This window comes from Triturus cristatus, chromosome 8, assembly GCF_964204655.1.
Source record: "Triturus cristatus chromosome 8, aTriCri1.1, whole genome shotgun sequence".
NCBI lineage: Eukaryota > Metazoa > Chordata > Amphibia > Caudata > Salamandridae > Triturus > Triturus cristatus.
In genome coordinates this window covers 1,654,060,996-1,654,087,575 of record NC_140591.1, presented here as the reverse complement: position 1 = coordinate 1,654,087,575, position 26,580 = coordinate 1,654,060,996, and the positions used below count along the sequence as shown (strand labels likewise).

Sequence of the window (26,580 nt, the reverse complement as noted above, 5' to 3'; positions counted from 1 at the left end):
CCTCAGAACCCGAGGAATCAGGGGTATGGGAGGAAACGCGTAAAGGAGTTGTGAGCCCCAACTCAACTGAAACGCATCCCCTAACGCCCCCTGCACCGGATACTGGAGACTGCAAAACGACGGGCAGTGCGCGTTCTCGCAAGTGGCGAACAGATCCACCCGAGGTGTCCCCCGCGTCCGAAAGACGTGACGAACCACCTCCGGATGGAGCCTCCACTCGTGGTCGGCGGAGAACTGCCGACTGAGACTGTCCGCACGCACGTTCAGCACCCCTGCCAGATGATTTGCCACCAGACAAATCTGATGGTCCTGAGCCCAGGACCAGAGACGCAGAACCTCTCTGCAGAGACAACGCGACCCCACACCTCCCTGCTTGTTGACATACCACATCGCGGTAGTGTTGTCCGTCAGGACTTGAACAGACTGACCGTGAAGGGAAGGGAGGAAGGCCTTGAGAGCTAAACGAATCGCCCGCAATTCCAGAAGGTTGATGTGAAGCAACCTCTCCTCTGGAGACCAAAGACCCTTGATCTCCAGATCCCCCAGATCAGCACCCCACCCTAGGGTGGATGCATCCGTTATCACTGTGGCCACCGATGGAGGAAGATGGAGGGGCTTTTCTTGGGACAGATTGCCCTCCACACTCCACCAAGACAGATCCGCGGCAGCTTCTCCGGGGATCCTGATCGACTCCCTGAGATCTCCATTGTGCTGATACCACTGCCTGCGGAGGCACCACTGGAGCGCCCTCATGTGCCAGAGTGCATGGTTGACCAACAGTATGCAGGAGGCGAACAGACCGAGCAGGCAAAGGACCTTCAGAACTGGAACAACCGCTCCATTGTGGAATAAAGGGACCATTTCCTGAATGTCGAGAATCCTTTGAGGAGGAGGGAATGCTCGACACACAGTAGTGTCCAGTACCGCCCCTATGAACAGGCCGCGTTGAGAGGGCACCAGGTGAGATTTGGGCACATTGATCGAGAAACCCAAGTCGAATAACAGCTGAGATGTTACCTGCAGATGACGCTGCACCATCTCTGGGGACTCTGCCTTCAGAAGACAGTCGTCCAGGTAGGGGAAAACCGGAATCCCCGACCTCCTGAGATGAGCAGCCACCACTGCCATCACCTTTGTGAAGACTCGAGGTGCGGTAGTAAGACCAAACGGGAAGACCGCAAACTGGTAATGTTGCGACCCAACCGTAAAACGGAGATACTTCCTGTGCGACTTCAGGATTGGGACATGGAAGTACACGTCCTGCAAGTCGAGCGACACCATCCAGTTTCCTTGCTGCAACGCTTGAAGAACCTGCGCAAGGGTCAGCATCTTGAATTTCTCCTGTTCCAGGTAAAAGTTCAAGATTCTGAGGTCCAGAATCGGACGCAATCTGCCGTCCTTTTTGGGAATCAGAAAATACCGGGAGTAGCATCCCTGACCCCTTTCCTGCTCCGGAACCACCTCTATTGCACCCTTCTGAAGCAAGGCTAGAACCTCTTCCTGTAGGAGAAGCAGATGGTCTTCCGAGCAATAACCTTGGCAAGGAGGGTAAGGGGGAGGAAACTCCCGAAAGGGAAGGGCGTACCCAGTCTCTACGAGGTTCAAAACCCAAAGGTCTGTTGTAATAGATTTCCAACCCCGTAGAAAGTAGGACACCCGACCCCCCACAGGACTTACATGATCCGGCATGGGCAATCTAGGGCTGCTTCCCTGAAGCCTCATTGGGAGCAGAGGAGGAGGAGGAAGAAGAAGAGGGGTTACGACCAGAACCTCTCCGACCCCTTTGCTTCCCTCTATAGGACCTATAGAGGGGATTCTGTTGTTGCTGCTGCTGCTGCTGTTGGGGCTGCCGGAAGGAGCGAAAGGATGTTCTTCCGAAACCCCTAAACTTCCGAAAAGTTGAACCCCTAGCAGGTGCCTGCAGACTCAAGGACTTTGCCGTCAATCTGCTGTCCTTAAATCGTTGAAGGGCAGAGTCTGCTTTCTCCCCAAACAGTTTCTGTCCGTCGAATGGCAGATCAACCAATGTGGCCTGAACATCCGCTGAGAATCCAGAGGAACAGAGCCAAGCCTGCCTTCTTGCGGCTATAGATGACCTCATAATTCTCACCACCGAGTCCGCCGTATCCAGCCCTGACTGGATCACCTGTCTGGCAGCTGCCTGAGTGTCCGCAACAACCTCCAAGAAGGACGACTTATCCCCCTCAGACAACTTAGGGGCCAAAGATTTAATAGAGTCCATCAAGGCATGAACATAACGCCCCAGCAGGCATGTGGCATTAGATGATTTCAGCGCCATACTTCCTAAAGAGAAGGACTTTTTAGCAGCTTGATCAATTTTCTTGGACTCCCTATCTGCTGGAGACTGAGGGAAAGCACCCGAAGCATGTTTTGAACAAGAAGCCTGCACAACTAGGCTCTCCGGAGACGGATGTGTCGACAAAAAATCAGGATCCCCAGGTGCAACCCTGTACCTTCTTGCCACCTGCCTGGAAACCGCTGGAGATGAAAGAGGTTTCTTCCACACCTCCAAGACCGGCTCCAAGATGGCCTCATTGAAGGGCAACAAAGGCTCCGAAGTTGACGTCGGAGAATGCAACAACTCCGTAAGCAAGTTTGATTTGTACTCCACAGAGGGCAGCTGCAAATCTAAGAGATCTGCGGCCTTCTTAATCACCACATGATAGGGCACCAATTCCTGAGGTGGAGAAGATCTAGCAGAAGTATGTTCCCACTCTGGGGTCGTATCCAAACCACTTGCTTCTTCTATACCCTCAAACTCATCCGAAGAAGTGTCGACTTCACCTTCTTCCACCTCTGCTCTATATCTTCCTTCCTCCAAAACCCTCTGGGCCTCCCTTCTAGATCGAATCCGGGGAGCCGGCGTCGTCGACGTCGTACGCGGCGTCGGTGGAGCCAGAGGTACCGGAGCCGGCGGCGCCATAGGTGGAGTCAGCGGCGCCGGACGCGGCGCCGATGGAGTCGGACGCGGCGTAGAGGAAGGTTCCGAAGTCTGACGGTCCATCCGAAGTCGTGTCGGATCCCCAGACGGCGCCGGAAACTGCCACGAAGGCGCCATCGGCATAAAGGGCAAAAAGGGGGCCTGAGCATAATGCTGCGGCACCCCTAATGTATATGCCATTGGACCCACGGGACCAGTTGGTGCTCCGGATGGGAAGGCCGCCCTATTAAAAATATCATACATGGCATTCAGAAAATGTGTTGAATCGGTACCTGGAGCCGGGAATTGTGGATAAGGAACAGACCCTGTATCCCTTTGTGGAGTCTCCGGCGTCGGCTCCGCAGTGTCTTCCACCGGAGCCGCAGATTCATCAGGCACCGGAGCAGGCTCTTCCTGTTCCTGTTCATCCATAGAGACCTCCGCCTTAGACGGAGCCGGTGACTGCACCGGGGACTGAGCTGGAACCCGCTTCGGCGAAGGAGAACCTCTCGGAGACTTCGAAGGAGAAGGAGAAGGCGACAAGTCCTTGCTTCGACGCCGACGGGGCGAAGTCGACCTCGACTTCCTGGTCTTCGAGGACCGACGTCGAGAAGAATGCTTTCTCTTTTTGTGATGCTTCTTCGACTTCGACGACCTCGAAGTCGACGACTCCCGCCTCGACTTCTCCTTTTTTCTCCCTCTCTTCTCCTCACCGATCTTCTTCATAAAGAGTTTAGTCTTCCTCTCCTTCAGCGCTTTAGGATTCATCCTCCTACAGCATGCACAATCTTCCACATCGTGGTCCGAAGAAAGGCACCACAAGCAGTCTTGATGTGGATCAGTCATGGACATCAGACCTCCACATTCCCTACAGGGCTTAAAGCCCGACTTCCTCGTCGAAGACATACCAAATTTTAAACAGTAACACAGCTAAACTACAAAGTAGCTAGAGAGCACTGGAAAAAAAACGTTGCGCGTCGACGGCGCAGAAAAAAGGGAACTGACATCATCACGCCGACGTGGGCTTCTTATTGCTCCGGTGATGTCGTACGGAGTCGCGAGCGGAGCTGATGCATTGTGACGTCGCCCACGTCGACGTGGAGTGCTGGGAAAGAAAAGTTCCGTGGAATGCTGGCACAGGGGATATTCACAAGGTGAGGAACCCACTGGCAGATGTATCCATCAGAAGGTCTTTTTGGGGTCTTGAAGTGTCCAGAACACCAGTTCAAGGTTCTGGAATCTCTGAGTTACTCCTTGGGAAGCTAGGATTGCAAGACACAATACATCTGATCAAATCCTTCGAAATACAGGTGAAGCTGGTCCGCTGGGTTCTTCTTGGTGGAGGTGGGATTCTTTTAACCTGTTGATTTCAGGGAGTCCACTCCTCAAACTTTCAGAACAAGGCAAAGGCCTTCTTTTGGTGAAGCCCAAACTGTGCAGCAGGTCCAATCCTCTTGGTGCAGACAGGGGTTCAGCAAGGCAGTCCTTGTTTCTTCCATTCAGGGATCAGAGTTGCTGGGCAGCTCTCCTACATTTATCCAGGCTTCTGGGCTGGCAAAAAGAGGGTTACCCCTGCAGGGATGTGGAATTCCTATAGCCCGACGTCCGGGACATTTTGTTTGGGGTCAAGGGCAACAAGTTTTAATGTCTATTTTGTCCTTGGGACAAGTAGGCACAACCCCCTACAGCACAAACCCTTTAGCTGCCAGTTTAAAATACCACATTATGGATCAAGGAAGGGCATCGTCTACAGTTAAGGTAATATGTGTGTCCATGTGTTGATACTGTTTTTATGGTTCGTTATTGCAAAGCCTTTATTAGTAGGGTGAGCACTAAAAGTAAATGTTGTCAGCTCTGTCTGCACTGCTGACGGTGGTTCCAGTATAAACATGTACACCAGTTTTCAAAGTTTAGTAATATGAGGCTATGTATAATGCTCCTAGAATGCTCTCTGATTATATGCACATATTTGCAGAAGCTTGAAAGCAACAGTGATGATTCTTTGCTTTCAAAATGTAATGTTCACAAAAAAATGCAAGTAGGAAAAAAATATTTTGCTAAACTACTGTAAGATTTTAGGTACCATATCTTTGCAGCATCATTTAGTAACATGTTGATGTATGCTTGTATTTCCCAAAAATATTCATAATGGAAAATCAGTGTAACCAGTTAAAATACGATTGTGGGAAACAAAAATAAACAAGCATTGGCAAAGCCAGTAGGTCTGAAATTGGTGGTCAGGCTTTTGGTTTTGTCAATGCGTGACTTGTTTAGGCATGGTTTTTGTAAAACCTTATCTGTGTGGGAGCTGCAGGGCCCTCGCCATTCTAACAGGCATTGGCAAAAGCAAATAACTGTTTTTAGTCTCAAAAAGCGCACATTGCCACAGCAGTTCCAGGCACTGAACAAAACTACTTTGGGTGCCAATATGCTCCTTGTAATGGAGCAGAATAGGCTCGCCCACAGTAAAGCAAGCTGATAGACCGAGAGAAGGAGAGAGAGACATAATTTTACTAAACACAATAGGTCATGGTTAACCCCAGGCCTAATTAGAGGCCCAATTATTAAAGAAATTCTCAGAAGTGCATCAATGGTATATATCCATGCATTAAGTGCATATATACAGTCTCCGTAAATTCACAAGAATTTACAGAAGTAGGCCAAGAAACTCCTAGAAAAAAAAAATGAACTGCATTTAAGCATGAGCAAATGTGCTTGTGTAGATTTGCCCATGTGAAAATCTGAATGTTTCAAGTTCACTTTTCCTCCAACCACTTTTTTTCCCCAACCCTGAAGAAGTTTTATGTCTGCCACTGCCAGGAGTAAATTTCCAACCTTTTTCAGTATGGGAAAAGATTAGAAAAGAGTTGGTGAAAACCCTTAAAACATGCAAGTTAGTAGGTTTGCACAGACTCAAAAGGGCATTCCAACCCTTGAACTATTGCTTACCACTACCTTCAGCTCCAGTATGTAGACCTGCAGAAAACGTAGCAACATAAGGGAATTGCTAGTATTCAAACCCTACTATGGTACAAGCCCCGGCATAATTAGAGAGGCTTTATCAGAACTCTTACATAATGAGATTGCTGCCGTAATTTGTCGCCACATTACATGGGACAAAAGGGACAAGTGGATTTTGTTACAGGACAAGTAGATTTATGATGCAACCTGCCCATGGACAAGTAGATATTTTATTAAATTCCACACCCCTGCCCTGACCAATGACATGCATGATACCCCCACTGTGATGACCAGTCCCCCTGAAGTGGGTCATTTCTTGACCCAGAAAGCATTGTTCACAAAAATCCAAAATAGAGAAAATCTCTCCTGGAGGTTCAGGTCTAGCTAACCAAACCTACAGGTGTGGCTAACTTTCCCTAACAGTCCCTTTACAACCCCTCTGCTAATTCAAATACAGGGGACACATCTGGCTGAGGGTGCAGGAAGTGGGGTTGGACCTGGTTCCTGTCCGTACGGACTTTCTTCCTTTGAATACCAGTTTGGCTACTTTGCCCCCTTCTTGCCTTTTGCTCTGCAGATGCAAATCACCTCCCACCATATGCCTCTCTATTTCATTTCAGGCAACTTCACACCTCATCAGGGCAGTTTGGTTCAGCCTGTCAAAGGATGGCCAATCAGGAGCTGGATTCAGGCACATCAGAAAATCAAGTTCTCTAACTTCTTTTCTGTCATAGTTATAATATTTATTCTAACTATTATTTAAACACTTTTAATTATTATTTTAGATCACTCCTGTCATTAGTTAGACTTCATTGATTTTAATTAAATCCTTCCCATACTAGTCTCCGACTTCGGTCCTAGGATCGCACTCTCCCCAACAGCTCCGCTGTGCTCTGATACTGGTAGTGGTGGTGAGAGACCTGAAACCTGAGGAATTTGCGATGTTTCACTGAGACAGGAATGTGGAAGTAGGCTTCCTGCAGGTCGATGGCACACATCCAGTCTCCCTGGTGAAGGTGCGGAAAGATTTGATGCAGGGCTAGCATTCTGAATTTTTCCTTTCCTTTTTAGGTCTCGCTCTCGAGACCTATTGTCGCCGAGATGCCTCTCAAGGGAGACAGACCGGGGCACGCGCTGCGATTGGGGTCGGGGTCTGTGGACGCGCTTGCGCAGACGCACACGCACACACACAGACACACGCGTGCGCACACACCCCGCCGCTGCAGACCCCCCTCACCGCATCCGCGGCTGCCTAACGCGCGGGCACACACCTCGCCACCGCCGCCGCCCCCCCTGTACAAGCAGCATTGGCAAAGCCAATAGGTCTCGTTTTAACAGCAGCGATGGTAGCACACAGACAGATGCCATGCCGAACTACAGAACAATAATGAAGATATTCTCGTCATAAAAAAAGCTGTGATGTTAACGTGCCCAATCAATTCAGCTCTTCTTTAATGAACACACTATGTAGCACTCTGACACCCTCATAATACGGCTGGCTACATACTCGCAAAGGACGGAGTAACTAACGCAGCTCACTTCTGTCCGCCCCCTCAAGCAGGCAGCGGCACCCTCACTTACCCTCACTCCCGTACTGCTTGCCATTGTTCGCTCCCATCCTGAAGATTTCATACCCTCACCGACATCCCAAAGCGTAGCAATCCCTCAAGAGACGCAAAAACAGCTCCCCACAACTTTCCACCGGCAGATTCATATTCGTGCAGCCAGTTCTGGAGCGCGTAAAGGAAACGTAGGGTACATGTTGCTCCCAGCCCGGCTGCCCCGCTCGCCTTCAATGCAACATCCAAGAGGCTTTCCTGAAACATCCAAAGAGATTTCCTCCGGCACCCGAGCTCCTCTGCCTTTGGAAGCGCACTTTCTGTTTCCCTTTGGCATTACCGTAATACTCGAAGTGGGCCACCGCTCACAATTCTGCTCCGTACTGAAGGAACGCAGCTTAGCAGGCACTTATATTTGTTTGATATCCGCTTCATAATATATGATGTGATTGTGAGAGAGCACAAAATAGATGTCACTTGAAAACAAAAACCCAAAACAAATCCAGAATCTCTGGGTGGAAGTCTTATTAAAGTAACCTTCACAAATTCTACAAAAACGATCGTCTGCGTTTCCAAATTAGCTGCAATGTTTTAATCTTCCCACCAAGGCTGACTTTAGCAAAGTTGGCGCCTGGTGTGACAATTTGTGTTGGCGCCCAGAATGACGACTCTCACCACAGATTCCCTCACTGCCTTCCAACAGTGCCCCACATAGTCCCTCTCTCACACGTATTTATTTGTTTTTATGCTGGTACTTGGTGGGGTTGCGGTGGTGGGGCAACGCTGCAGTTAGGTAACCGTAAGACCGTGTGTTGCAGGTGCAGATAGCCCGGCCAGGTCCCTTTCACCCTCCCAAAATATCATTTTCTGTTTCTTCCCCCTTGCACTCACTTGCTGTTGGTCTGCCCTTCTCCGGTGATGCTCTTCACCCCCTCCGCTGCTGCTTCCGCTGCCCCGGACCCTCCATGCTTCTTTCCTTGGGTTTGTTTTGTTTATGTCCTACCTGGTGGGTTCCCGGAAAGCGCGTGACTCCCCTTGGTCACGTGTGACTTTACAGTCCAATTGCAAGACCCCGGCAGCAGGCGTGGGCCAATCACTAGCCGCCTGCTTCATGGGCAGCCAATCACAGACATACTGGGTGAGTGTTGCGCGCACGCCATGCCGAGTCTTTCGCTCATGGCATCTCTTGCACGCGCTGTTTTCTACAGGGCAGCGGAGTAGGGGTCCGGCTGCATGTCCTGTAACTGGCGCTTCAGCTTCATCCGGAGAACGAGACGACCATCCTCCGCACGCCCAGCTAGATTCCTCACCGAGGCAGGTTATTTGTGCCTTTCTGCCCTCTGCTCCTCTCGTCTTTTGTGCCCTTCTGCGCCACTCGTTTTTGTGCCTTTCTCCCCTCTGTTCCACTTGTTTTTCCCTCTTTTTTTGTGCCTTTCTGTCCTCTGTTCCACTCGTTTCCGTCTTGTTTTGTGCCTTTCTGCCCTCTGCTCCTCTCGTTTTTTGTGCCCTCTGTTCCACTCGTTTTTTGTGCCCTTCTGCCCTCTGTGCCACTCGTTTTTCCCTCTTGTTTTGTGCCTTTCTGCCCTCTGTTCCTCTCCTTTTTTTTGTGCCCCTCGTTTTTTTTCCAATTTGTGCCCCTTTTGCCCTCTGTCCCACTGGTTTCCCCGCCGCTGTGGACCCCTTCCAACACTTAATATTCACCAAAGGATTGTGTGTGTGTGTGGGTCGGTGTGTGGCTCTTTTGTGCCCTTCTGCCCTCTGTGCCACTCGTTTTTGTGCCTTTCTGCCCCCTGTGCCACTCGTTTTTCTCTCTTTTTTGTGCATTTCTGTCCTCTGTTCCACTCGTTTTCCCTCTTTTTTTGTTCCTTTCTGCCCTCTGCTCCTCTCGTTTTTGTGCCCTTCTGCCCCCTGTGCCACTCGTTTTTGTGCCTTTCTGCTCTCTGTGCCACTCGTTTTTCCCTCTTTTTTTGTGCCTTTCTGTCCTCTGTTCCACTCGTTTTCCCTCTTTTTTTTGTTCCTTTCTGCCCCTCTCGTTTTTGTGCCCTTCTGCCCTCTGTTCCACTCGTTGTTTTGTGCTTTTCTGCCCTCTGCTCCTCTCGTCTTTTGTGCCCTTCTGCCCTCTGTGCCACTCGTTTTCGTGCCTTTCTGCCCTCTGTGCCACTCGTTTTCCACTCTTTTTTTGTGCCTTTCTGTCCTCTGTTCCACTCGTTTCCCTCTTTTTTTGTGCCTTTCTGCCCTCTGCTCCTCTCGTTGTTTATGCCCTCTGTTCCACTCGTTTTTTTGTGCCCTTCTGCCCTCTGTGCCACTCGTTTTTCCTCGTTTTTTGTGCCTTTCTGCCCTCTGTTCCTCTCGTTTTTCTGTGCCCTTCTGCGCCACTCGTTTTTTTCCCTTTTGTGCCTCTTTTGCCCTCTGTCCCACTCGTTTCCCCACCGCTGTGCCCCCTGTGGACCCCTTCCAACACTACATATTCACCAAAGGATTGTGTGTGTGGGGCTCGGTGTGTGTGTGTGTACAGATGCAATAGGTCTCGCCTTTGCGAGAGCTAAAGCTATTAGCATTGTAAATGACTATGCCATTTATTTATCTGTTTTCAAAACCAACCCATAAATAAAAAAGTTTGTCATTTACAATACCAATAGCTCCAACTTATGCAAAAGGCGAGACCATTGCATTGTAAATGCTTGTTGATAAAGCTGTTCAGCAGGCGCAGGTCGAGGATAGGTCTGTACTCTTTGGCTACTCCTCGCTTTTGGACTAGGAAGTAGCGGGAGTATACCCCCTGGTTTCTTTGGAGAGGTGGGACTTCCTCTATGGCCCTCTTGGATAGGAGGATAGATACTTCGTCCTGTAAAAGCTGGCTTTGAAGTTGAGGAAGGTGGTTCAATTGCGGGGGCAGACTTGAACCTTAGCAAGTAACCATGCTGCACATCGTCCACAAAAACACCATCAAGGTCTCAACTAACACGAACGACGCCCTCAGCACCACCGAACACATGTACTTCCAGATCCACACGGACCCCAAGACCACCCTAAGAGGCACCCTCAACTACAGACCGTCAGGACCCCGGCCTCAATTCTGCGACTCCATCGCCAACCTCATCAGCACGCACGTGCTGACCTCCACCGACTGCATCCTCCTCAGAGACCTGAACTATCACCTGGAGAACAACAACGACAGCAACTCCTCCACCCTGATCGACAATCTCGCCAACCTCGGACTGAAACAGCTCGTCACGACGCTGACCCACACCGCCGGCCACACGCTAGATGCCATCTTCTCCTCAAGCCCTCACGTCACCTTCAGCCACGCCGCCGAACTCACCTGGACAGACCACCACTGCATCCACTTCTCCTTCCGAAAACCCCTCACACACCACCGCACTCTACAGACCCCCCGCCGCTGCTGGAGCAAAGTCTCCCAAGAACAACTACAGACAAGCCTCGCACTCAACCCTCCGACGAACCCCAACAACCCCGATGAAGGTGCACTCACCCTCGAACGCTGGATGAACGACTGCGCCAACACCGTCGCCCCGCTTAAAAGCCCCACCAGCAGAGACACCAGCAGAAGAGTCAGCTGATTTACCCCGGAACTCCTTGACTCAAAACACACCTGCCGGAAACTGGAAAACATATGGCACAGCGACAAGACGCCAGACAGCCGCGCTGTCCACAAAGACGCCATCCGCAACCACCACCACCTCATCAGGACCGCCAAAAGGACCTCCTTCTCAGACCGCCTTGACAACAACGCACACAACAGCAAGGAGCTCTTCAACATCGTGAAGGAACTCTCCAACCCCAGCTCCAACGCCAACGACATCCCACCCTCGCAAGCCCTGTGCGACTTCCTCACCGCCTTCTTCCACCAGAAAAACACCGACATCCATGACAGCTTCAGACCCCGGATGGCCCCTGCCGACCACACCGCACCGAACCCACCACACCCCACCGTCCACGACACCCTGACAACCTGGGCCAACGTGAGCATCGAGGACACAATCAAGACCATGGGAACAATCCACTCCGGATCCCCGTCCGACCATCTCCCGCACCACATCTTCAACAAAGCCAGCAATTCCATCGCACCCCACCTGCACAAAATCATCAACCTCTCCTTCAAGACCGCCACCTTCCCTGAGAACTAGAAGCACGCAGAGATCAACGCCCTACTGAAGAAACCCAAGGCGGATCCGAGCGACCTCAAGAACTTCCGGCCCATCTCCCTGCTTCCGTTCCCAGCAAAGGTCATCGAGAAGATAGTAAACACCCAGCTCACCCGTCACCTCGAAGACAACAACATCCTGGACCCGTCCCAATCAGGATTCCACAGCAACCACAGCACCGAGACCGCCTCATCGCCGCCACAGACGACATCAGGATCCTGCTAGACAACGGCGAGACGGCGGCCCTCATCCTCCTGGACCTCTCCGCCGCCTTTGACACCGTCTGCCACCGCACTCTACGCACACGCCTCCACGGCGCCGGGATCCAAGAGAAGGCCCTGGACTGGACCTCCTCCTTCCTCTCCGGCAGAACTCAGAGAGTCCGCCTCCCCCCGTTCCGATCCGATGCCTCTGAGATCATCTGCGGCGTCCCTCAAGGATCTTCCCTCAGCCCGATGCTGTTCAACGTCTACATGGCTCCACTAGCACGCATCGCCCGACAACACGACCTCAACATAATCTCCTACGCTGATGACACTCAGCTGATCCTTTCCCTCACCAAGGACCCCCTCACCGCCAAATCCAACCTCCACCTGGGAATGAAGGCCGTCGCAGACTTGATGGAGGACAGCTGCCTCAAACTGAACACAGACAAGACGGAAAACCTCATCCTCTGGTCCAACCCCATCCTCTGAAACAATCCACTCCGGATCCCCGTCCGACCCTCTCCCGCACCACATCTTCAACAAAGCCAGCAATTCCATCGCACCCCACCTGCACAAAATCATCAACCTCTCCTTCGAGACCGCCACCTTCCCTGAGAACTAAAAGCACGCAGAGATCAACGCCCTACTGAAGAAACCCAAGGCGGATCCGAGCGACCTCAAGAACTTCCGGCCCATCTCCCTGCTTCCGTTCCCAGCAAAGGTCATCGAGAAGATAGTAAACACCCAGCTCACTCGTCACCTCGAAGACAACAACATCCTGGACCCGTCCCAATCAGGATTCCGCAGCAACCACAGCACCGAGACCGCCTCATCGCCGCCACAGACGACATCAGGATCCTGCTAGACAACGGCGAGACGGCGGCCCTCATCCTCCTGGACCTCTCCGCCGCCTTTGACACCGTCTGCCACCGCACTCTACGCACACGCCTCCACGACGCCGGGATCCAAGAGAAGGCCCTGGACTGGACCTCCTCCTTCCTCTCCGGCAGAACTCAGAGAGTCCGCCTCTCCCCGTTCCGATCCGATGCCTCTGAGATCATCTGCGGCGTCCCTCAAGGATCTTCCCTCAGCCCGACGCTGTTCAACGTCTACATGGCTCCACTAGCACGCATCGCCCGACAACACGACCTCAACATAATCTCCTACGCTGATGACACTCAGCTGATCCTTTCCCTCACCGCCAAATCCAACCTCCACCTGGGAATGAAGGCCGTCGCAGACTTGATGGAGGACAGCTGCCTCAAACTGAACACAGACAAGACGGAAAACCTCATCCTCTGGTCCAACCCCATCCTCTGGAACAATCCACTCCGGATCCCCGTCCGACCCTCTCCCGCACCACATCTTCAACAAAGCCAGCAATTCCATTGCACCCCACCTGCACAAAATCATCAACCTCTCCTTCGAGACCGCCACCTTCCCTGAGAACTAGAAGCACGCAGAGATCAACGCCCTACTGAAGAAACCCAAGGCGGATCCGAGCGACCTCAAGAACTTCCGGCCCATCTCCCTGCTTCCGTTCCCAGCAAAGGTCATCGAGAAGATAGTAAACACCCAGCTCACTCGTCACCTCGAAAACAACAACATCCTGGACCCGTCCCAATCAGGATTCCGCAGCAACCACAGCACCGAGACCGCCTCATCGCCGCCACAGACGACATCAGGATCCTGCTAGACAACGGCGAGACGGCGGCCCTCATCCTCCTGGACCTCTCCGCCGCCTTTGACACCGTCTGCCACCGCACTCTACGCACACGCCTCCACGACGCCGGGATCCAAGAGAAGGCCCTGGACTGGACCTCCTCCTTCCTCTCCGGCAGAACTCAGAGAGTCCGCCTCTCCCCGTTCCGATCCGATGCCTCTGAGATCATCTGCGGCGTCCCTCAAGGATCTTCCCTCAGCCCGACGCTGTTCAACGTCTACATGGCTCCACTAGCACGCATCGCCCGACAACACGACCTCAACATAATCTCCTATGCTGATGACACTCAGCTGATCCTTTCCCTCACCAAGGACCCCCTCACCGCCAAATCCAACCTCCACCTGGGAATGAAGGCCGTCGCAGACTTGATGGAGGACAGCTGCCTCAAACTGAACACAGACAAGACGGAAATCCTCATCCTCTGGTCCAACCACTCCTGGTGGCCCACGTCACTGGGGTCCCCCCCGGCTCCCACAGACCACGCACGCAACCTGGGAGTCATCCTCGACTCGAAACTCTCCATGACCAAACAAGTCAATGCAGTCTCCTCCACCTGCTTAAACACCCTCCGCATGTTCCGCAAGATCTACAGATGGATCCCGACAAACACGAGGAAAACAGCACCCAGGCCCAAGTCAGCAGCAGACTCGACTACGGAAACGCCCTCTACGCCGGCGCCTCGTCCAAGCTCATCAACAGACTACAGGAATCCAGAACGCCTCTGCACGCCTGATCCTCGACATCCCGCGCCGCGACCACATCACCCCCCACCTGAGGAACCTGCACTGGCTCCCAGTCGACAAAAGAATCTCCTTCAAGCTCCTGATCCACGCACACAAGGCTCTCCACAAAACCCGCCCAGCCTATCTCAACAGTCGGCTCTCCTTCTACGTACCCAACAAGAAACTCCGCTCCGCTGACCACGCCCTGGCCACGGTCCCACGCATCCGGAGAACTACTTCCGGAGGCAGATCCTTCTCCTATCAAGCCGCCAGGACCTGGAACACCCTCCCCCTCTACCTGCGACAAACTTGCTGACCTTCAGGAGTCAACTCAAGACCTGGCTCTTCGACCAATAGCAGCAGCATCCCCCCCCCCCCCTCCAGCGCCTTGAAACCCTCTCGGGTATGTAGTGCGCTTTACAAATTATTGATTGATTGATTGATATTCAGCACCCATTTGTCTCTTGTTATGGTTTCCCACTCTTCCAGGTGAAAAACGATACTCCCTCCTACAGGAGTGGCGAACAGGTGCGGAGGAAGCAATGCCTCGCTGTTTGGAAGGCTGCTTAGTGGTGGACTGTTGCTGCTTGGTGTTCCCTCTTCCTCTGCCACGACCCCTCTGCTGGAATTGGGGCCTCTGCTGGTTCTGGGAGGACCATTGAGGGGTTTGAACCCTCTGCTGGAAGGAACGTCGCCCTGACAAAAGCGCTTCTGTTATTCTTTGCGCTTCTCCAGACCTACAGCCTTGACAGTATCCAGCTCTGTCTTCATTTTATTCATTTCCTCATCGGCGTGAGCCCTGAACAAGGAGGAACCGTAGATTTAGAATCTTTTTCTGTGCATCAGGCTTGAGGCCTGTGAGGCGCAGCCAGGCTGAGCGCCGTGAACAGACGCCATGGGAGTAACCAAGAGCGGTGAGATCTGAAGGGTCCACTGCCCCACTTGTGACTTGATTGGCTACTAGCTCACCTTCCAGTAGAATTTCGCTGAAGTCCTGCCGGTCTTCTTTGGGGAGCTTTTCGGTGAACCTTGAGAGGGAGTCCCAAAGAGATCTGTCATATCGCCCGAGAAGGGCTGAGGCACTTGCAATCCTCATGGATGAAGCCGACGTATTGCACATTTTCCTGCCATAGGAGTCCATCTGCTTACTGTCCTTCTCTGGGGGGACAGAAGATGACACAGACGCTGAGTGAGACCTCATGGCTGCCGCCACAATGATGGAGTCCGCTGGTGGATCAGCTCTGAGAAATAAGGGATCCTTGGCTGGGGCCTTATACTTTTTGGCAATCCTGGATGGTACGGAGCCGCTGGTGGATCAGCTCTGAGAAATAAGGGATCCTTGGCTGGGGCCTTATACTTTTTGGCAATCCTGGATGGTACGGAGCCCACCGTAGCAGGGGTGAGGAATGTGGCCATAGCTGGTTCCAAGAGTCCTGGCACCAAAGGAAGCAGCGGTCTAGGAGGTGTAAGGTGTCGAAGATGATCGATGTGGGAACTACAGGGGTATGCAAAGTGATGTTCAGTTTCTGCGCACCCCTACCCAGGACATCTGAGAAGGTTGCAATGTCATCGATGGGAGAGACCCGCGATGGAGGAGTCGAGGAGAAGGTTGGAGAATAGTCCCGGACCGAGGACCTCATGGAGGAAGACCATGTGGGCAATCTCGTGCGTCTTCTCTTATGGAGACGGTCGTGATGAGATCTGCAACGACCCCTGGACCTGGATCGGTGCCTAGAAGGTGATCTTGGTCTCCTGGGGGGAGACTGATGACCCCTGGACCGCGATTGGTGTGTGGAAGGTGATCTTGGTCTTCTGAGGGGAGACTTGCTTCTCTGAGGAGAGACCCTAGAAGGTGAGAAAGTGCGAGAGTAGTCTGAGCCCAGACTCCTGCAGTCACCTGTCCCAATATCTTCCAGCAAGCGAGGCGACAGACCGTACTTCTCTCCAGCTTTAGGAGATTTCTCCGGTGAAATTTGCTCAATATGCAGTCCTGGGGATGATGACTGGTCCCCAGATGACATCTCCTCTGAGGCCACTGCACTTTTGTTCCTCGACGTCGATGAAGTCTGTGTCACCATCGGCGTCGATCGAGGGGATCTGCTATGGGAACGCCGTCCCACTCTCAACGGTGGTCTAAACGTCGATCGCCTACGGCGATGTGGAGAACTCGACGTCGACTTTCGCCGTCGGCCTGGTGATCTCGACATCGATCGCCTACGATGATGGGGCGATCTCGACATTGACTTCCGCCGTCGACCTGGTGATCTCGACGTCGATTTACCATGGTGCCGAGTCACCGTCGATCTTCTTGACGTCGAGTGTTGGGACTTCGACGAAGCTCTCAACGTCGACAAGCCCACTTGCGGCGAGATGTTCGCCGTCGTGACTCTCGACGCCGACCCCCTCGTGGGTGGAGGAGAGTGTCTCGACGTCGACGGAAGCCTCGACATCGACAGAGACTTTTCAGGTCTGTCAGGACCCCCAGCCTTCGAGCCCGAAGTGCTGTGTCTCAACGCCGACTTACTTGCATGCGGCGGAGAATCTCGACGTCAAGATGGTGATTCGCTGCAAAATAATAATAAGATAAAAAAATAATAAAAAAATAAAAAAAGATGGTGATTCGTCCCTCAACGCTGAGGAGTGTCTGGGTCTCTTCGACGGCTACTTCGACGGCGAATCTCCTGTTACCTTCTTCTTTTGGACTCATGAGAGGTGATATGTCGCCGTTTTCAGTGTTGTTTGCTTGCAGAAGGTGGTTTGAAGACTCCATGGTCACCTCCATGATGGCTTCTGTCCTTCTCCAGCTGGGCATGAAGTTTTATGCGCTCTCTGTCACGCAGAGTCCGCCTGGAAAATTTCTGGCAGTGGGGACACTGGTCAGGATTGTGTGAGGATGGAAGACACACAATACACACAGAGTGTGGATCTGCCAGTGCCATCTTATTGCCCCAGGAAGGGCATTTCCTGAATAAGGCAGGCATTCTGACTGGAAAAAAATTGTGATAGACCAAAAAACCAGTAGAATAAGCCTTAAGGATTCAGAAAATGTTGAGTTTTCTGAGAAAATATCAAATAAATCACTTTCAGTCAAAAAACTGAAGAGCTCAAGCTCCAGGATCCTCATAGAAGGAGCCGGAAAAAAGAACTGACCTAACTGCCACCTGTGGTGCATCATGGGAGCAAGGGGTATCCTGCAGATCTTAAAGGCACGGTACCCCTACTCTAATGCCTTAAAGGTAAGGTGTCAGATTTCTTTGTTTCTTAGTACTCTGCTGCTGCCTACAGGCAAATGCCTGCAATTACAATTTTGCTTTATGGCAATAATGCATTATTGTATGACAATTGTTTAGTGCTTCCTTTTTTCCTTATGGGTTAGGGGTACTACAAGGCAAACCTATGTAATTTCAGCATTTTTGTCATGTTTGAAACATTTTAGGCTGCATGTATATGTTTTCACATATGCATATATTTATGTATAGATATGTATTTTCTTTATGCTCTGGGATCCCGCACATGGGCGGGTATTATTCATAGATTATGACTATTGATGAGTATCCCCTGGATGAGAACCCTTTTCATTTCCCAGTATCCCTCTGCTGGACCATCCTTGCATCGGCTCCCTGGGGGTGGTGTGTGGATGACAGAAGTCATATTCGCCTCTTCGCTGTCACCCTCTTTCCCTTGGTTCTGGTGACTGGTCACATGTAATCTTTCTCTTCCAATCGCAGCAGTCTGCTGCACTGGGCCGGTGGCCTAGGAATGCAGTGAGGTGCATGCTGGGGAAGCCCCTGTCTCGCGCTAACCTTTCACCTTCCAGGCTCTGGACAACACGGAAGTATGGAGGCTTCTGGCGCTGCACAGGCTCAGCGCTGGCTTAAGTTCATCGGCGGGCACCTGAAGCCGGCAGAGCTGGGGTCGTCCAGTCCCAGTTTGTGCAAAGCACCTGCCCCGCCAGCGGCTAGCAGCGTCCACAGAAGGAGGTAAAGGGGGTTGGGTTGAGGGAAAGTGGGGTGTGGCGGGAGACATAAAGGCAGCAGCGCAGAGCCAGGCATGATGACACAATTAATGACTGGGGGGCGGGGGCGGGGACTGGCAGGAATACACCAGAAAAGGGGGGGACATATGAGGGGGCATGTCGTCTGAAACGGGAGAGCGTCAGTAATGCGATAGTAAAGAAGTGGAATGACAACATCATAACAGGTTGGAGGCTGGCACTTTCCTTGAGAAGCATTTAGGGTAGCATTTGAATATACGTGTGGAGGGCTTTGATGGGAAGTGAATGGAACACTATCGCTGAGTGAGAGAGAGAGCAAAGTGTTGATAAACTTAGCATGGTGCATGGGGTAACAGGGAAGTATGCACTGAGAGGCGTGCAAGAAACAGGCATTCAGCTTCATAGTGAGAGAGAAAGGCAAGGACAGCATGACTGGGAGGCATGCATGGGAAGCATGATCCTAGAGATGAAGTGATGTCTCCATAAGTGAATGATAAGTTGTTGGGCTCATGTAAACACTAGAATAAGAAAAGACGTTTTACTTTTGGACCTGTCTACCCTTTTCTCCAGATTCTTGACGTTACTAAGTAGTTATTTTTAAGTGGGGCCACAAGGGGTCGCGGATAACGTTTGAGGAACCACCTATTATAGGCAATTGCGTAGCGAGTGTCCATTGAATTTATATAAACTTACACACTCCAATGAATATAACATTTAAGCAACTATTCATCAGTGAACAGAGATTTATGGCTGCATCAGATTCACGTAGTCATTTTCCGTGCATGTGGAAGCCCCATAGTCTTTATATAACTTTTTTACAATTTGTTAGGAATGCTTTACAGATATATGGTCTGTCTATAGAGAACCTTCTAAACAAGCATTGGCATAGCAAATAGGTCTCACTTTTTGGACCGTATAAGTATTTAGTTATGCAGCAGAATATCCTTGGCGCAACTACACCGACTGTTGCATGGCTAAACACTTATAAGGTCCCAAATGCAAGACCTATTGGCTATGCCAATGACTATTTTTGTTAGGCACGGGGAGATTCAGTGATTTGCCCAGAATCACAGGATATTGAGCTTCATTGTCGAGACTCAAACCTGGGCCCAGATTTGAGATTGACAGCCCTAGCCTGTTCGGCCACATCCTCTCCCCAATACACAAAGAATAAAGCAGGATACACCAGCATGGCAACATACTTTCCATATTTGGATATCAATTTCTACATTATGGGTGTGTGAATATACCAAACAAATTACGAGAAAGGCCAATTTAGCCCCATGTTCTAGGTCACAGCTTGCTGCTTGTACAGGGCTAGTCTGTTTAACCACAAGGACACTTTTTCCCTATTTCCGAGGACGGTTGCTATAGCATCAACCTCATCTGTTCATCCTGGTTCAACGCTTGCAAGCATACACAGCTACTGTCCTGTTCTTTGCTTCTAACCACGTCCTTCATCTCTGCAGGTCCTACTGCTCTCATGCTCTGGCTCACATTGCAAAGGCCATTCTATGAGCAACACAGTAGTTATCTATGCAAGGCCATTCAACATAGTGAACTGTAATTGTACACTTCAACTGCGCTAAGTAATAATGGCCCAAATGGATGAAAACAAGGTCATCACACTTAAATAACTCTTTTCCGACTCACAGATTATCATGAGGTTCAAACAAACAAGTTCTTACCGATTCCAGAAATTTCAAATCTTCTGGGGATTCAAGGTGCACATTCACTGCGCGTATCTCAACCCACGCTTCATCTGTGTTTCCGGGGTCATCCAGGTAACCTTTATACACCTGGGAGGGTCAAATCAACAAATAGTCTGGTGTTACATTGGCAATAACAGATTTAGGGACTGGCCCCTCTGGGCCTCCATTTGGTCTCCCCGCCCCCCAACTGGCTAATCCCATTCATTGTTATTCTAGTGTCAGTGCAGGCTTTGCTGCATCCAGTCCACTTGCATCGCCTTCTGTGCTCTCATTGCTGCATCCTGCCTGCTTATTTCACCTTCTGTACTTTCATTGTTGCACCTGCCTGCTTAAATCACCTTCTGTGCTCTCACTGCTGCATCCAGTCTACGTATATCTGTCGGAAGCTGGCTCTGTTTATACTAAATGAAAGTGAGGTATAGTGTGCATAGAGTCCAGTGGAACCCAAAAGGTAGGCAGAGGTAAAGTAGATAGAACCTCACTCTCTATTAGTGTAGTCGAGCAGAAAGGCTTTCTCAGAGGACAGTGTTAAGTATTTGTTGTACCCACTCAGTCAGCAAATGAATTCACACACTCAAAGACTGAACTTCAGACCAATTGTTTTTGTATAAAAATATTCTTTTACTTATTTTATCTTCGAGAACCAAGCAAGCCTGGCACAGGTAAGCAAAAAATACTTTACAGTAGTAATGCAGTTTGTAAACAGTTTGAATTGCAATTGTAAATGTACTTTGATTTGATTACAATAGTGTTACTGATGATGCAATACTTTTCAGAATACAGTGCATATCCTTTATATAAGACTTTATTAGTAGAATACCAAGTAAGTTACTTTTCAGATTACTTTTCTTACACAGTGCAGTATACCTGGATACTGCACTGGGACATTTCCTGTAAACTGGTAAGTAAAAGGCCGGTCGTAGGAGTGGACTTTGTGCTTTGATTCCTGGGCTAACAGCGTCGCGGGACTGCGAGGACCACAACCCCCTGCCTGTTCCACCTGTGTCCTCTTCCCGCTTGGACCCGCCTTCTGCCCCCGAGCACGGATAACTTCTCCCGGCCCCCGCTTCGCGGGAGCCGGTCGTAGGAGTGGACTTTGTGCTTTGATTCCTGGGCTAACAGCGTCGCGGGACTGCGAGGACTACAACCCCCTGCCTGTTCCACCTGTGTCCTCTTCCCGCTTGGACCCGCCTTCTGCCCCCGAGCACGGATAACTTCTCCCGGCCCCTGCTTCGCGGGTGCCGGTCGTAGGAGTAGACTTTCTGCTTTGATTCCTGGGCTAACAGCGTCGCGGGACTGCGAGGACCACAACCCCCTGCCTGTTCCACCTGTGTCCTCTTCCCGCTTGGACCCGCCTTCTGCCCTCCGGATATCACTGGCCTATCTCACCGCATCGCAGGACGCGAGCGGGGTGCGTGCCGGGCGAAGCCCGGGCCAAGGGCGGACCCGTTTTTGCCCGTTCGTGCCCGAGAGAGACCGGACCGGGCCCACTCTCTCACTTCCACCCATCCAGTGAGTACTTTTAATCCTTGTTTAATTTGTTGGTGAATAATGGTGAACAAAAGAGGCATGAAACCTACTACCACAGACCACGTTGCGGGAACGCTCGATAAATTTATCGTAAGGGCTTCTTCAATACTCGAACATGAAATAGCAATTACCGAGCGACGGTTGTCCATGGAGCCGGTCCTTTCTAAACGTTCTTCACTGGGCTCAATTGCGCATAGTCGCTCTCCTGTTGTCCCTGCTTCCACTCCTTCTACTATGAGCTCACATAGTGGTCATTCTTCTTTAGTAACTCCAACTATTGTTCCCGCTAAAGGTTCTATTGACTTGGCACCAAGTGTACCATTCTCTGAACAGGTTCCCTCCACCTTGCCTATAATCCCAGTTCGGGAAGTAGGTACCATCCCTAAAAGGAAACGAACTGGGATTTCGCCAAAAGGCAGGAGGAAAAAACTACAGAAACCGAATTCTGATTTTTTGGATTTTTCCTTGCCTACAGCTATAGCTCCCCCCCAGCCAACTTGTACAGAGCGATCTCCTCTTGATATAATTCCACAGTCACTTGATATAGACCTGTTACTTGGGAAAATGTCTACAGTGTTAACATCAGCCATACAACCGCTTGAGCATAGATTAATAGCAATTGAGAATAGGTTGGCTGCATTGGAGGTTGCTATGGATAAAAATGCCAATCTCCTACAGGACTTGAAACCTTGTTCACAATTATGCCAAAATCAAGTTAAAACTTCTAGTCCTCCTATTACTGTACAAAAACCATCTGATAATCAGCAGATACAACAACGTGAAGTACCATGTAATCCACACCTAAGTTTACAGCGGGGGATAACTTTGCCCAATGCCACAAATGTGACTGATACTATCTTATCAACTAACAATCATTGTCCAGAACCTCCTGATGAGGCCCCTTCTCCCATGGACTTACTACGCATTGATCTTCCTCCAGAAAGTGCCCCTTATGTGGTCGTTTTGACTGGTGTCCCCAAATTGGCTACTGAGAGGCATGAATCATTTCAGGAACTTAAAAACAAAGTCATGTATTGGTTGAATATTAATAGACCATTGCCTAGGAATGTATGTTCACCTATTCTGTTTGTTAGGAGAGTTGGTTGGGTGGGTCACAAACCAAAGGATGTGGGAGGTGACTGTGTTATTGTAAACTTTGAAAACCCTGAGGTAGTTGATCAAGTATGTAGTCCTATCTTCGATAATGTAACCTCCAACATCAAAACATTTAACTTAGATTATTTTTATTCTCCCTCTAACAAACCCTCCTTTCCTCGTCTAAGGCCTCTCGTACCGCCCCGTAACCATTATGATCGAGGGCAATTCGTTGATGGCATGCGGGGTAGGATGACCGACAATGAAGTTTTAGGTTTTCCAGTTAATAATAGGTATAGTTCCTTGGATGAGGTGGAATGACTAAGGACGCAAGGTAATCATCATCTACCTTCCATCTCTCCTGTTTTGAGAATAGTGATAAAGGTGGTTATGGAGTCCCAATGGTGATTCCACCTATGGGTATAGAACCATTGGACGCTGGGGTTATTTCATCTACTGGCGTAAGCATTGGGAGGGATGACTCCATCCAACCTCCTGACTGGGAGGATATACCCAATAATCTACCTGTAGAACAAGTTACTTACCTTCGGTAACGCTTTTTCTGGTGGATACAGTATCTGCCTGTGGATTCCTCACCTTGTGAATATCCCCTGCGCCAGCATTCCACGGAACTTTTCTTCCCCAGCATTCCACGTCGACGTGGGCGACGTCACAATACATCGGCTCCGCACGCGACTCCATACGACGTCATCGGAGCCATAAGAAGCCCACGTCGGCGTGGTGACGTCAGTTCCACCCATTTTTTCCGTGCCTTCGAGGCGAACAGGTGAACCAACGACAAACCCAAGTATACACAGTATATAGAAAACCAATACATATACATAGCATACAAAACAAGGGAATGCTAATCAAACAAGCATTTCCTACAAATGTACAAAAGAAAATATAAGCATTTCAAACAAGACCTAATCCACGGTATACAAAAAGGTGGACAACGGGGAGGCGGGTGGGTTGGTGAGGAATCCACAGGCAGATACTGTATCCACCAGAAAAAGCGTTACCGAAGGTAAGTAACTTGTTCTTCTGATGGATACATCTGCCAGTGGATTCCTCACCTTGTGAATAGATTCCCACAGCAGTCCCCACTCCCGGAGGAGGGTGTCCACCTTTCTATACCAGAAAGTCTTGTAAGACAGAGCGCGCGAAGTGGCCCTCCCTCCTCATCTCAGAGTCCAAGCAATAATGCTTTGCGAAAGTATGAAGGGAGGCCCAAGTCGCGGCTTTACAAATATCTGCCACAGGAACACCCCGGGCCAGAGCAGATGTTGAAGACTTAGCTCTAGTAGAGTGAGCACGAATACCCTCAGGAGGAGTCTTACCAGCCAGGGCGTAGCAGATCTTGATGGTCAGTATAATCCATCTTGACAGCGTGCGCTTGTGCACCGCTCTACCTTTAGAACGACCAACGTAGCCAATAAAAAGCTGGTCATCCATACGAAAGTCCTTGGTCCTATCCAAATAAAAACTCATAGCCCTCTTCGGGTCAAGGCGATGGAGTCTTTCTTCTTCCTTGGAAGGATGAGGGGGTGGATAAAAAACAGGGAGGGTAATAGACTGCCCCAAATGGAAAGGAGTAACAACTTTTGGCAGGAAAGCAGCCCTGGTCCTGAGAACCATCCTTTCAGCATGTAAGGTAAGAAAAGGAGGTTTGGAACTAAGAGCTTGAAGCTCACTCACCCTCCTTGCCGAGGTTATGGCTACAAGAAACACCACCTTAAAGGACAACAGCCTCAAAGGACAATTATGAAGAGGCTCAAACGGGGACCCCATTAAAAAGGTTAAGACAAGATTAAGGTCCCACTGAGGCATTACAAATGGAGTAGGAGGAAACATGTTTGTAAGGCCCTTGATGAACCTCAGAACAACCGGAGATTTAAACAACGAAGGTTGATCTGGAAGGCACAGAAATGCCGATAAGGCCGAAAGGTAACCCTTGACCGTGGCCACAGCACAGCCCTGCTGAGCCAAGGAAAGAGCAAACTGTAGCACATCAGAAAGATGAGCCTTTAAAGGGTCAACGGACCTCTCTCCACACCACTTTACAAACTTAAACCACCTGTAGGAATATACGGACTTGGTGGAGTGTCGCCTGGCCGATAAAATAACGTCCACCACATCAGGTGGGAGAGAGAATGAACTCAGGTTGCCCCGTTCAATCTCCAGGCATGAAGGTGTAAGCTCTGGAGGTGGGGGTGTAGAACCTGCCCCTCCGACTGCGAGAGGAGGTCTGCCCTCAGAGGGAGACGGAGCGGAGGGCACGAGGAGAGGTGGAGAAGATCTGTATACCACACCCTTCTTGGCCAGTCCGGGGCGACCAAAATGACTTGGGCCCGGTCTTGGCGAATCTTCCTCAGAACCCGAGGAATCAAGGGTATGGGAGGAAACGCGTAAAGGAGTCGTGAACCCCAACTCAACTGGAACGCGTCCCCCAACGCCCCCTGCATCGGATACTGGAGACTGCAGAATGACGGGCAGTGCGCGTTCTCTCGGGTGGCAAACAGGTCCACCCGAGGAGTTCCCCACGTCCGAAAGACGTGACGAACTACCTCCGGATGGAGCCTCCACTCGTGGTCGGCGGAGAACTGCCGACTGAGACTGTCCGCACGCACGTTCAGCACCCCGGCCAGATGATTTGCCATCAGACAAATCTGATGGTCCTGAGCCCAGGACCACAGCCGCAGGGCCTCTCTGCAGAGACAAAGAGACCCTACTCCTCCCTGTTTGTTTATATACCACATCGCGGTCGTGTTGTCCGTCAGGACTTGAACTGACTGACCGCGAAGGGAAGGGAGAAAGGCCTTGAGAGCCAAACGAATCGCCCGCAACTCCAGAAGGTTGATATGAAACAACCTTTCCTCTGGAGACCAAAGACCCTTGATCTCCAGATCCCCCAGATGAGCCCCCCACCCTAGGGTGGAGGCATCCGTTATCACTGTGGCCACCGATGGAGGTAGATGAAAGGGCTTTCCTTGGGACAGATTGCCCTCCACGCTCCACCAAGACAGATCCGCTGCAGCTTCTCCGGAGATCTTGATCGACTCCCCGAGATCCCCGTTGTGCTGATACCACTGCTTGCGGAGGCACCACTGGAGCGCCCTCATGTGCCAGCGTGCATGGTTGACCAACAGAATGCAGGAAGCGAACAGACCGAGCAGGCGAAGGACCTTCAGAACTGGAACAACCGCTCCACTGTGGAATAAAGGGACCATCTCCTGAATGTCGAGAATCCTTTGAGGAGGAGGGAATGCTCGACACACAGTAGTGTCCAGTACTGCCCCTATAAACAGGTTGCGTTGAGAGGGCACCAGGTGAGACTTGGGCACATTGATCGAAAAACCCAAGTCGAACAACAGCTGAGCTGTCACCTGCAGATGACGCTGCACCATCTCTGGGGACTCTGCCTTCAGAAGCCAGTCGTCCAGGTAGGGAAAAACCGGAATCCCCGACCTCCTGAGATGAGCAGCCACCACTGCCATCACCTTTGTGAAGACTCGAGGTGCAGTAGTAAGACCAAACGGGAGGACCGCAAACTGATAATGTTGCGACCCAACCGTAAAACGGAGATACTTCCTGTGCGACTTCAGGATTGGGACATGGAAGTACGCGTCCTGCAAGTCGAGCGACACCATCCAGTCTCCTTGCTGCAACGCTTGAAGAACCTGCGCAAGGGTCAGCATCTTGAACTTCTCCTGTTTCAGGTAAAAATTCAAGATTCTGAGGTCCAGAATCGGACGCAATCTGCCGTCCTTCTTGGGGATCAGGAAATACCGGGAGTAGCATCCCTGACCCCTTTCCTGCTCCGGAACCACCTCTATTGCACCCTTCTGAAACAAAGCTTGAACTTCTTTCTGCAGGAGAAGCAGGTGGTCCTCCGAGCAATAACCTTGGCAAGGAGGGTAAGGGGGAGGAAACTCCCGAAAGGGAAGGGCGTACCCAGTCTCTACGAGGTT

At 50.9% G+C, this 26,580-nt stretch overlaps 1 protein-coding gene across 3 annotated transcripts in view; it reads right to left on the bottom strand.

Annotated features, from left to right (window-relative positions):
• LOC146808495 (transient receptor potential cation channel subfamily M member 2-like) overlaps nucleotides 1–26,580 on the bottom strand; it is a 1,799,999-nt gene that overhangs the window by 36,952 nt on the left and 1,736,467 nt on the right. For all 3 annotated transcript variants that reach the window (XM_085623580.1, XM_085623581.1, XM_085623582.1), the window contains one exon: nucleotides 19,961–20,071. In XM_085623580.1, coding sequence (XP_085479706.1) covers nucleotides 19,961–20,071 — 111 coding nt within the window. The remainder of the gene's footprint in view (nucleotides 1–19,960; nucleotides 20,072–26,580) is intronic.